Here is a 12487-nt window from a genome sequence, read left to right as displayed (position 1 = left end):
AGAGAAAATTAGAGATGTCTTTCCATCCAATGTCATTTTCTTTTGTGCTTTTTTCCCAGTGTGTCTGAGCTGATAAAGATGGTGACTAAAGCCGAGCTCCCTCCTCATAAGAACATGCTGGAGCTGTTTCCCTCCTTCACTGAGGACGAAGACTGCGAGTTGGTTCCCCGCATCCGATACCTGCTGCTGTGAAAGAGCCGAACAAACAAGTCAACAGGGGAAACGAAGCTTGCCATTTTACGTAATGCACTGCCACTCTTACTGCCAACGTTTACGCAGATACTTGCCACTTCCCCTGTTTTAACCATATTTTAGTATCTTAACATTTTGTGCTACCAATTCTGATGGTTACGCAGGAAGCACTTTGCATGTTCTCTTGTCTTAATATATTCTTATAGTGTCTCAAAAAGCACGTGGGCTTGAACTGCTGAATCTCAAGTCAGGCAGAGGACAGTTGTTGTTTTACTTTGCCACTTGCTGTAGCGATCTGCACACAGCTGTTCACACAAATGCAGCCTCTCCCTTCATATAAATATAGAGATACGAATATCAACTGCACTTTCACCTGTTTGTGCAAAGCTTCTGCGTCTGTGCTGCCAAATAACTGCCTCCAGTGCATCTGTTGAACACTTGCACTGATAGAATTACGTGCACTCTTCGTGGATGCCGTTGCCGTCATTGTGTCACATGTCCTGAACTATGTCTGTTGTTGGATTATAAATAAATGTGTGAAGATATGTGTGTTCTGTTTTTTACAATAGACATAACAGTCTTGTTTTGCTTCGATGCTGCTCTATGATGATCACTCCAATGGTTGTTTCTGTTTCATGCTTCACTTTTATGTCTCTATTAAGACTTGTCCACGACTCCATGAAGCCACTAACTCAGGTACTTGGCAAATAAATCTGTTTAATTTAGTAGTATATTCTGAATTATTGCATTATATTTTCATCTTTTAATATTGGCTTCCAAAATGCTCTAAACCAAAACATTCTTAAGGATTTAACATTCAATACAAAGAACATTTCCATGCAAATACTATTCAATTGAACCTTTTTTTAATCTGAAACCATTACAAGTGCCCGCTGCGCATTTTTTCCCCCACAACCCAGTTCTGCCACACAACAGTCACTTTGCATTGGTGGCTATGCTAGCAAATGTTTAATGTTTACAACATACTTTTTCACAATTAGGATTCAGTTTAGAAAAGTTAATTTGGTTGAGGTTAGCTCTTTGGGACAAGTGTTTTTACCGGGTCTCTGCGACAGCTTTGAGGAAAAAAATGACAAGCCCGCTGCCATGTGCTTGTGTACCTGTTCCCCTGGTTGAGAAACACTGACCAAGGGATATGTGAAAGGTAAATGAAACCCTAACATTACGTTTATTATTAGCCACAGGCCCAAAAAGACACTCTTTTTATACTATAAAGTGTCTTTACTATTAGCCTGTGGTACTAGCTCTGGTATAGATCAAGACCGTTCTGCGGGTGCGTTCACACTTGCACAAACACCACATTAGAATTGGGACTGAAGTGGAACCAAATCCAAACATAAGCATGAACAAGAACAAGACTGAACAGGGCCAAAGTAAGTCTACATCAGAATTAAACTGAGCTCAAACCAGGAACAAAAAAATATAAGTGTGAACACACCCTAAAACTCATTCAGGAAAGCTTTAGTATTGATACTCAATAAGTATAAATGATTATCTAGTTTAAGAGCAATTTTAGTATTGTTAGCATCGGATCTTCTGATACAGATTATTTGACAACCCTTTAAACAGCAAATTTAACCAGCATGAACTTAACCAGAGCATAATGGTTCACACTTCTCCCTAATTTTGATTTGACTTTGAACTGTTCAAAATGAGTCAAAACAAAAGAAAACCAAAAAAAGAACACATTTACATAAATAAAGCTTTATTATTTTGGCAGTAGAATAGTCGGATGTGAAATAAGCAACATTTCCTTCATTTCAAATATACCCAATAAAATCGTTACATATGATTGGTTGGCGGCTGCCTGTCTTCATGAGTGCGGTGAACTTGTGGAAGTCTGGGTCTGTCTGGTGCAGTCCTGTGTGTGACTGGTGAAAGAAAGGTTTAAGTCCCTGCAGTGCCACTGGGCAGGACAGTCTTTTGGACGCATCCGTTTGCCCGGCCGCTCTGCTCCTCATCTCCACGCCTTTAGAAATCACATTCAACCTCCTCCGCATGTTCACCAGTATGTCCTTAGCCAATCGTCTGCCTGGATTCGGCTTGAGCTTTGCCGGTTCTGGACTCTCCGGAAGGTCCAACCAGTTTTTAACCAAATCCGCAAAGCTATTGTCCCCTAAGACTAAAGGCTGCCTATTTCGGCTGCGACTCAACAGCGATGCGGTCCAGTCCTCCGGGTTGCCCATCTCAAAAGAAGTCCACTTTTCCAAACAAGCATCCGACGTGGATTTGGGTCGGATTCTGCCATTTGTGGACACTCGGTTTGTCCTGAGACACGCCGAAGAGGAAACTCGAACATTCCTGGTCCGCCTCAGCACGACCCCTTCATCGTGCCAAGAATCCTCCGAAAATCCAGAGTCAAAATCCACACTTTTCTCGCTGCTCGGAGACCCCCGCTGAAGCCTCTCGTTGGCGCCTTCGTCTTCCTCCTCGAGCGGACTGGCCAGACAGCACGCGGAGTCGTAGGCGCTGGAGTCGCTGGTCTCGGACACTCGAAGTCGCCCGGACTGGTTCTGTTGCTGTTTACAGAATCTTGTCACGGCGAAGGATTGGCCACACGGTTCGCTCAGGGGCCTGGGGCGGTGCAGCTGTTTGCGGTCGTGCAGGGACTTCTTCACGTACTGCACCTGGTCTCGCAGACAGTCCGGCGACTCGCCTAAACACAGCTAAAGTCAAGAGAAACGTTAGAACTTCGAACAACTAGTGAAGTACTTCATTGTCCGTACTATCAATGTGTAATCATGTAATAACCCACACTGAAGGAGAAGTAAGTGAAGCAAAATTTATCTGGTCAGTTGCAGGTCTGTAACGCAAATATTTTCCACTTCTGGAGGAAAGGGAGGAACACAAGTGGGAGAGAAGTAAGAGGAGTAGTAGTAGTAGTAGTTGTGGAGGTAATTGAAGTAATAGAAAGAGAAGTAGTAGTACTAGTAGCAGCAGTAGAAGTAGTAGATGTAGTAGTAATATCAGTAGTAGTAGTAGTAGTAGTAGTAGTAGTAGTAGTAGTAGTAGTTGTACTGTGTAAAATATGTAATAGAAAGACAAGTAGTAGTGCTAGTAGCAGCAGTAGAAGTAGTAGATGTAGTAGTAATATCAGTAGTAGTAGTAGTAGTAGTAGTAGTAGTAGTAGTAGTAGAAGAAGTAGCAGTAGTTGTAGTGGTAATAATAGTAGTAGTAGCAGTAGTTGTAGTGGTAATATAACTAGTAAAAAGAAAAGTAGTACAAAGATAAGTAGAAGTACTAGTAGTAGCAGCAGCAGCAGTAATAGAAGAAGTAGCAGTAGTTGTAGTGGTAATAGTAGTAGTAGTAGTAGTAGTAGTAGTAGTAGTAGTAGTAGTAGTAGTAGTAGTAGTAGAAGAAGTAGCAGTAGTTGTAGTGGTATTAATAGTAGTAGTAGCAGTAGTTGTAGTGGTAACATAACTAGTAAAAAGAAAAGTAGTACAAAGATAAGTCGAAGTACTAGTAGTAGCAGCAGCAGCAGTAGTAGAAGAAGTAGCAGTAGTTGTAGTGGTAATAGTAGTAGTAGTAGCAGCAGCAGCAGTAGTTGAAGTGGTAATAGTAGTAGTAGTAGCAGCAGCAGCAGTAGTTGAAGTGGTAATATAAGAAGAAAGAGAAGTAGAAGTACTAGTAGTAGCAGCAGCAGCAGTAGTAGTAGTAATATCAGTAGTAGTAGAAGAAAGTAGTAGTAGTAGTAGTAGCAGTAGTTGTGGAGGTAATTGAAGTAATAGAAAGAGAAGTAGAAGTACTAGTAGCAGCAGCAGTAGTAGTAATATATGTAGTAGCTGCAGTAAGTTGCTTTGCAGTAGTGGAAATATGAGTTTTATGACAGAAAGTCTGTGTTTTACTCCTCTAGTGTTTCCTACTCTCATCGTGCCTTGGCCTGTCTGACAGCAGCTCCATCCAGAAGTGGGCCAATAGATTTTTACAAGATTAGATCATCACCTCCATGGAGTTTTACAAATACCCCTACTGTAAAAGCAGAGCGGTGAGAACTAAGTACCTGAAATAATGAGCAGTGTAAGGCTATAATTCTACTGCACTTTGGAGATGTAATACTTTAATAAGTCTTAAATAGACCCCATAAAATGCTGTCATGAGAATGATCCAACATCCAGAATGGAGGCAAACCAAGTAAACCATGACACATTTTAATAATTAACTGTCAGGTCAGTTAGTTTGCTTTACAAAGGACACAAAAATAGGACTTCACAAAAAGTATAATTCATGTTGAAGTATGCAATATATCTGTAGGTAAAATGAAAAAGTATTGTGGGCTCAACTTTTCTGTATTTTTTGTACAGTAAAACCAAAACATGATGATTTTGCCTTCAATAATAAGTGTCTATCATAATCCATTATTAAACCAAATTGTAAATTAAAATTAGAATGTCTTTTAACCAGGCTCTGATGTGGTTTTCATTTGCCAAAACAATCTTAATTCTATCCTCATAAAACCGTGATTAAAAGTTACAGATGAAGGTTTGATGATTGTTGCATTGATTATTGGCACTGAAGCAAAGGTCCAATAGTGAGTTTTACAATAAGATAAGAGGCAGAAAGAGTGAAATGGGGAACTCCAGTTTGGACAAAGCGGCGGAGCGTTGCAGAGGAGGAGCGCACATCCTCTCTGGACCCGCAGATGACCCACAGGATGTTGCTGCATTGAATTATAAAAACGGAAATGACTGCAGAGCGTTGAAATGGCCAAATATGCAACTCTCCAAAGTTTTTTAACACCACTTCCAAACGTCTCTGCGCGCCTCTTGCGTAACAAAAGCCCACGTTGTCGCAGTGAGACACCGTTTGGGGCTCGAAAAGGACTCAAATCGAAATCCAAAAGACGCGTCCCACAGCGGGGAACTGTTGTCCGTCTGTGTGCCATTTGAAGTGACATGTTTCTACTCCACTGCCTCCACACAACACGTGAGTAACAAACCAAACTGCAAGCATTTGGCAAGCCAGAATAAGTGGTCAAGAAAATGTGCTATAACCAGTGCAATGAGTCAAGCCAATAATTCATAAGGAAAAAAGCTTACCATAATGTCCTGTGATTATGCAGAGAATATATCAACTTTCTGTTCTGCAAGGGGAAGGAAAATGTAGAGTTATTAGCCTGACAACAGAAATAACGGGATCACTAATAACAATAATAAGAATAAGAATACTAATAATAAGAATAGCAATACTAGTAATAATAATAATACTACTCACCACTGCATTTGTGGATGAGGCTCCTTCAACAGCTCAACTGCTAAAATCCCAAACTGGGCAGAGGACAGTGGATGACTCTCAGTGGTCTCTGCTCTGACTCACTTGGACCCGTCACTGGACTTTAAAGACGCTGAGCTTCGAGCTTCAGCCAATCAGAGAGCGGCGCAAAAAACATTCAGCCAATGAGAGGACATGAAATGAGAGCAGTCCTCGCGCGCGTCCAGAGGTTCCTCCTGGAGCCAAACATCTGTCACCGGTTAATAGAGCCATTATTTGAGTTTCATATGTTTAATTATGCAGAAATGTATTTAATTGAAATCAAGTAGAGACAGTCAGTCGTAGCTTTTTGCCAATTGAAATCAAAGCAATAGGCCACACCAAATAGTCTAATACGTTTAAACCACCAAGGATCTATGAGGTTTGCACAATAATAATACGATTAGCAATTCATAAAGTTAATAGAAACGAGGCTCTAAACCAGAGTGACAAAATTTCCAATCAACGACCCTCATCAAGACTTCTGGATTTGACTGAAACAAAGTACAAAATAAGTTTACCCACTGAAAGTTCAGTTCTGAAATATTCAAACCAAGCCCATAAATATTTGGAGTTTTAATCAAGGAAATAAGATCCATGGTTTTATACAGGACTTAGTCTTTAGTGACGTTGGGTAAGTTGAGCGCTATAATGGATCTATGAGCGTCTGTTGGGCGGCTCTCTGGCGCCACCTGGTGGTGCAGGGTGGTCCCACAGCCTGTTAGCGCCTCTTTAATGAGGCTCTAAAGTCAATAGATTGTTCCATTTATGTAAACACTGTCTTTTGTTCATTTAAATTCACGTCTACATGCTCTAAACTCTTTGAGGCCTGGGTCTACAGGGGTGCAAAGGGGATGTTCAGATAAGAAAAAATGAATTTGATTTAGTGGTGGAAAATGACACGAGTAAAGTAGAAGTACCGTGCATAAATATAATTTGTAAGTATCTGTACTTTACTAATTTCTTCCACCACTGGATTTAAATATAGGTTAAATCTAAAAAGATGAATTTATCTTGTTTTAATATTTGGGAATGGGGGTTAGTATTCAAAGTGCAGCTAGTTAGTGTTTTAACAGCGTACTTCCATCCATCCATCCATCTTCTGCCGCTTTATCCGGGGCCGGGTCGCGGGGGCAGCAGTCTGAGCAGGGACTCCCAGACTTCCTTCTCCCCAGACACTTCCTCTAACTCCTCCGGGGGGATCCCGAGGCGTTCCCAGGCCAGCCGAGAGACAGTCTCTCCAGCGTGTCCTGGGTCTTCCCCGGGGCCTCTTCCCGGTGGGACATGCCTGAAACACCTCCCGAGGGAGGCGCCCAGGAGGCATCCGAAACAGATGCCCGAGCCACCTCAGCTGGCTCCTCTCGACGTGGAGGAGCAGCGGCTCTACTCCGAGCTCCCCCCGTGTGGCCGAGCTCCTCACCTTATCTCTAAGGGAGCGCCCAGCCACACGGCGGAGGAAACTCATTTCGACCGCTTGTATCCGCGATCTTGTCCTTTGGGTCATTACCCAAAGCTCATGACCATAGGTGAGGGTAGGAACGTAGACCGACCGGTAAATAGAGAGCTTTGCCTTTCGGCTCAGCTCCCTCTTTACCACAACGGTCCGATGCAGCGACTGCATCACTGCAGCCGCTGCACCGATCCGCCTGTCGATCTCACGCTCCATCCTTCCCTCACTCGTGAACAAGACCCCGAGATACTTGAACTCCTCCACTTGGGGCAAGGACTCCCCACCCACCTGAAGAGGGCAAGCCACCTTTTTCCGGTCGAGAACCATGGCCTCGGATTTGGAGGTGCTGATTCTCATCCCAGCCGCTTCACACTCGGCTGCAAACCGTCCCAGTGCATGTTGCAGGTCCGGGTTTGATGGAGCCATCAGGACAACATCGTCTGCAAACAGCAGAGATGAGATCCTGTGGTCCCCAAACCGGACACCCTCCGACCCCTGACTGCGCCTAGAAATTCTGTCCATAAAAATTATGAACAGAACCGGTGACAAAGGGCAGCCCTGGCGGAGTCCAACATGCACTGGGAACAGGTCTGACTTACTGCCGGCAATGCGAACACACCTCCTGCTCCGGTCATACAGAGACCGGACAGCCCTGAGCAAAGGGCCCCGGACCCCGTACTCCCGGAGCACCCCCCAAAGGACACCCCGAGGGACACGGTCGAAAGCCTTCTCCAGATCCACAAAACACATATGGACTGGTTGGGCAAACTCCCATGAACCCTCGAGCACCCGATGGAGGGTATAGAGCTGGTCCAGTGTTCCACGACCGGGACGAAAACCACTCTGCTCCTCCTGAATCCGAGGTTCGACTATCGGTCGGATTCTCCTCTCCAGTACCTTGGAATAGACCTTACCCGGGAGGCTGAGGAGTGTGATCCCTCTGTAGTTGGAACACACCCTCCGGTCCCCCTTCTTGAACAGAGGGACCACCACCCCGGTCTGCCAGTCCAGAGGCACGGCCCCCGAACGCCACGCGATGTTGCAGAGACGTGTCAACCAAGACAGTCCTACAACATCCAGATACTTTAGGTACTCAGGGCGGATCTCATCCACCCCCGGAGCCCTGCCACCGAGGAGTTTGCGAACAACCTCAGTGACTTCAGCTTGGGTGATGGATGAGCCAGCCACCGAGTCCCCGGTCTCCACTTCCTCTTCGGAAGACGTGACTGAGGGATTAAGGAGATCCTCAAAGTATTCCTTCCACCGTCCGACGACATCCCCAGTTGAGGTCAGCAGGCCTCCACCCGCACCGTAAACGGTGTTGGTGAGACACTGCTTCCCCCTCCTGAGGCGCCGGACGGTTTGCCAGAATTTCTTTGGTGCCGACCGATAGTCCTCCTCCATGGCCTCCCCGAACTCCTCCCAGGCCCGGGTTTTTGCCTCTGCGACAGCACGAGCCGCGGCTCGCTTGGCCTGCCGATACCCGTCGATGACCTCCGGAGACCTACAAGCCAGAGTGGCCTGATAGGCCTCCTTCTTCAGTCTGACGGCATTCCTTACTTCCGGTGTCCACCACCGGGTTCGGGGGTTGCCGCCACGACAGGCACCGGAGACCTTGCGACCACAGCTCCGAGCAGCCGCATCAACAATGGAGGCGGAGAACATGGTCCACTCGGACTCAATGTCCCCAACCTCCCCCGGGACATGGGAGAAGCTCTCCCGCAGGTGCGAGTTGAATACCCTACTGACAGAGGGCTCCACTAGACGTTCCCAACAGACCCTCACAATGCGCTTGGGTCTGCCAAGTCTGTCCGGCTTCCTCCTCCGCCAGCGGATCCAACTCACCACCAGGTGGTGATCGGTTGACAACTCTGCCCCTCTCTTCACCCGAGTGTCCAAGACACGCGGCCGGAGGTCTGATGACACGACAACAAAGTCGATCATTGACCTCCGGCCTAGGGTGTCCTGGTGCCATGTGCACTGATGGACACCCTTGTGCTTGAACATGGTGTTCGTTATGGACAATCCGTGGCTAGCACAGAAGTCCAATAACTGAACACCGCTCGGGTTCAGATCGGGGAAGCCGTTCTTCCCAATCACCCCTCTCCAGGTGTCACTGTCATTGCCCACGTGGGCGTTGAAGTCCCCCAGTAGAACAACGGAGTCCCCGGTCGGTGCACTGTCCAGTACCCCTCCCAAGGACTCCAAGAAGGCCGGGTACTCTGCACTGCTGTTCGGCCCGTAGGCCGCCACAACAGTGAGAGACCTGTCCCCCACCCGAAGGCGGAGGGACGCGACCCTCTCGTTCACCGGGGTAAACTCCAACACGTGGCGGCTGAGCTGAGGGGCTATCAGCAAGCCCACACCAGCCCGCCGCCTCTCCCCGCGGGCAACACCAGAGAAGTGGAGCGTCCAGCCCCTCTCGAGGAGATGGGTTCCAGAGCCCAAACTGTGCATGGAGGTGAGGCCGACTATATCTAGTCGGTATCGCTCAACCTCCCGCACAAGCTCAGGCTCTTTCCCCCCCAGCGAGGTGACATTTCATGTCCCCAGAGTTAGTCTCTGTGTCTGGAGATCTGGTCGCCGAGGCCCCTGCCGTCGACTGCCGCCCAGATCTCTCTGCACCGGCCCCTTATGGATCCTCCTGTGGGTGGTGGGCCCACGGGAGGGCGGCCCCACGTCGCTCTTTCGGGCTGTGCCCGGCCGGGCCCCGTGGGGTAAGACCCGGCCACCAGGCGCTCGCCATGGAGCACCCATCCCAGGCCTGGCTCCAGGATGGGGCCCCGGTGACGCCGATCCGGGCGACGTAAACGGCCTTGTTCGTGTCGTCGTCATAAGAGGCTTCTGAACCGATCTTTGTCTGACCCGTCACCTAGGACCTGTTTGCCTTGGGAGACCCTACCAGGGGCATGAAGCCCCCGACAACATAGCTCCCGGGATCATTCGGGCACTCAAACCCCTCCACCACGTTAAGGTGTCGGTTCAAGGAGACGTACTTATGATATTTAAAGACCTCAAGATATTAATTGAAGAACTTAAACTGCCTTATGTTTCCTTCAAATGCTCTATGAATTTGTTGATTCTCACTTGTTAGTCACCAAAATAACAGACATTAGGCATTATGCAATCATGTGTTTATTTACAATGAACAAAGTGAATTTCAGCTTGACCACCAATGCACTATTACCATCCATTTGTTGTCACTGTGCTGCTGCTGCTGCTGCTTTTCAAACTTGTGTGAAGGATGTGAACCCAAGTGGAGTAGAAATAGCCCTAATTCACACTATATGAACATAGCATGTCTAAAGAACGAGTGTAAACGCAGATATCAAGGCACAAACATGTTAAAACACTGGTAAAATGAGGAAAACATACTGTATACAGAACTAAATGTTAGAGGCAGATCCACTTAATAAAAATCTTGCAGATATATTAAAAGTGACACAAGTAGTTTTTTCTAAAGTAGGAATGTTTTTGTTTCATTTTTTGTGAGAGAAGAGAAAGGTTTTATTCTGGTCTTGGGAGCTCATGCAGAACAATGCGCTATTGTACAACTCTGATTATTGATTCAGTGTAAACATTGTACAAAAGACATTTTCATTGTACATCCCTTTGTCATTGTCCATGCTGTTTTTCTTTTCAAACATGTTTAAAAAAAATTATAATGGTGCAGTTTCAGGTAAAATGTAAAATCAAGGTCACAAATGATGTGACATAATATCTAATATCTACCCTTACTGACAAAAAGGGAAAATAAAATTGATCTTAAAAATAACATACAACACACTGTATTCCTCATTTTTTTAAGCTTGTTCTGAAGGTGTTTAACACTTCCATCTTTGATTGAGCTTTTTAAATAATAAAGTTATAGAATTTACATATATCCAGCATTTTGGGAGGAGTATCTTAACTGCCTAATGTGCCTTTAGTTTCATGCAGTAATAGAATAGATGTTTTATCGAGTGCCATCAGGAATTGGCTTTTGTCCAGTCAGGGTCCGCTTTGTGAAACCATTATTTACAGGCACTCAATATGAATGTACGACAAAGCCCCAACCGGATATAGTACACATCTAAACATAAAATATTAAGACAAAAGTGTGTGTGAATATTGTGAAATGTGATGTGTGGAATCGATTGCCCCTCTTGGAGTCAAGTCTGTTATGGTTTTCATTATGAAAAGCAGTAATCGTCTCATGGCTGTTGCAGTCTTTCATGCAGTTTGTGTGTCACAGGTTTTGCCCTGCAAGAGAAGGGGAAAAAAATACAAATATTATAGTTAGTACAGCAAATTAAATTATTCAAAAGTACATGTGATTAAAAGGTGCACTATGTAATATTTCTGTTTAGAGGATTTGCCTGTATTTATCACAAGTTACAAGTGTTTGTTGCTGAATATCTTGAAAAAACACATTCTTACTGTGAGAAGGCAAGTTTAATGCCTTAGTGTGAAACATTACAGGCAAAGCAATAACATCTCAATTGAGACAAGCAAGTTACAACTATGCACTGTGCTTTATTAATTCATTCCTCCATTGTGATGGTAAGCTACTTCGGACAGACTGACAAAAATGCCATTTTGGGTCAGTCGCACCACCAACAATGACGTTTTCACACCTCTAACCCTGTCATACAGGTAAGTGTCTTTGCCAAACACAAACCAGTGGCACACAGGCTAAATTTTTAAAGGTGCTATATAAATAAACATGATTATAATTATTTATGATTACAATTATTATTATAAAAGGATATGTATTTCAAAAACTAGGATAGGTTTTGAGTAGGTTTAATCATCAAAATCAACTGACTTTAACCGTGTCCTTGAGAGAACGTTTCTGCACACATCTGATCACTTTATGATATTATAAAGTATACATCTGTTTTTTTACGCATTTACACAGGGAATCATGCAGTACCTTTAGAAGAGGCCGCAGTCTTTGAGGTTGTTTTTGATGATGACGTCGGTGACTGCGTCGAACACAAACTGCACGTTCTTGGTGTCGGTGGCGCAGGTGAAGTGAGTGTAGATCTCTTTTGTGTCCTTCTTCTTGTTCAGATCCTCAAATTTGGTCTGAATGTAACTGGCAGCTTCGTCAAACTTGTTGGCTCCTGTTGCAAATATGAGAACGTACAAAGTTACATGTATATATCTTTATAATTTAAAGAGAAAATAGTATGATCAAGAGTGTGGCTTGTGATATGTCCAGACTGAGAAAGGGGTTTATTGCCATTGAACAGAATTCACAAACTTGGAACTTGCTTTGGCATTAAGGTGCAACATACAACAATGAACAATAGTGAAGCATGCATACAATTTAGAATTCACAAAGAACATATAATAGACTTAAATACACACAGTATTTCTTATTTTAGGATTCAAATGTTGTTTATCTCTCATTTACTTGCTATCACTATCAAATTATTATTATTATTATTATTTTTAATTGGAAAAATAAAAGTGTGCTCTGGGTACCGTCTCGTTACCCGTGTGCTCTGGGTACCGTCTCGTTACCCGTGTGCTCTGGGTACCGTCTCGTTACCCGTGTGCTCTGGGTACCGGCTCCTTACCCGTATGCCC

The 12487-nt window shown here is 44.9% G+C and overlaps 3 protein-coding genes across 4 annotated transcripts in view; 1 reads left to right on the top strand and 2 right to left on the bottom strand.

The window, feature by feature from the left end:
• Positions 1-659, top strand: part of uba7 (ubiquitin-like modifier activating enzyme 7) — a 55697-nt gene extending 55038 nt beyond the window's left edge. The window contains exon 24 of one of the 2 annotated variants that reach the window (XM_072452462.1): positions 60-659. In XM_072452462.1, coding sequence (XP_072308563.1) covers positions 60-192 — 133 coding nt within the window. In that variant the 3' untranslated portion in view covers positions 193-659. The remainder of the gene's footprint in view (positions 1-59) is intronic. The other variant, XM_072452461.1, reaches the window with a different exon arrangement.
• Positions 660-1899: 1240 nt separating this feature from the next.
• LOC140365877 (PAK4-inhibitor inka2-like) lies at positions 1900-5521 on the bottom strand. Its single transcript, XM_072452460.1, has 3 exons — positions 5425-5521; positions 5250-5293; positions 1900-2879 (listed from the first exon to the last, which is right to left on the bottom strand). The coding sequence occupies exons 2-3, from the start codon at positions 5250-5252 to the stop codon at positions 1974-1976; spliced, it is 909 nt and encodes a 302-aa protein (XP_072308561.1). The 5' UTR covers positions 5253-5293; positions 5425-5521; the 3' UTR covers positions 1900-1973.
• A 4508-nt stretch (positions 5522-10029) lies between these two features.
• LOC140365876 (guanine nucleotide-binding protein G(i) subunit alpha-2) overlaps positions 10030-12487 on the bottom strand; it is a 43448-nt gene continuing 40990 nt past the window's right edge. Inside the window, exons 8-9 of the mRNA XM_072452458.1 lie at positions 11826-12018; positions 10030-11152 (exon numbers count right to left, since the gene is read on the bottom strand). Of these exons, the coding sequence (XP_072308559.1) occupies positions 11828-12018 (191 nt within the window). The 3' untranslated portion in view covers positions 10030-11152; positions 11826-11827. The remainder of the gene's footprint in view (positions 11153-11825; positions 12019-12487) is intronic.

This window comes from Eucyclogobius newberryi, unplaced genomic scaffold, assembly GCF_026437365.1.
Source record: "Eucyclogobius newberryi isolate DKJ021-1_F unplaced genomic scaffold, fEucNew1.0.hap1 SCAF_19, whole genome shotgun sequence".
In the NCBI taxonomy this organism is placed as follows: Eukaryota; Metazoa; Chordata; class Actinopteri; order Gobiiformes; family Gobiidae; genus Eucyclogobius; species Eucyclogobius newberryi.
The sequence above is the reverse complement of the archived record's forward strand: the minus strand, read 5'-3'. Positions and strand labels throughout refer to the sequence as shown.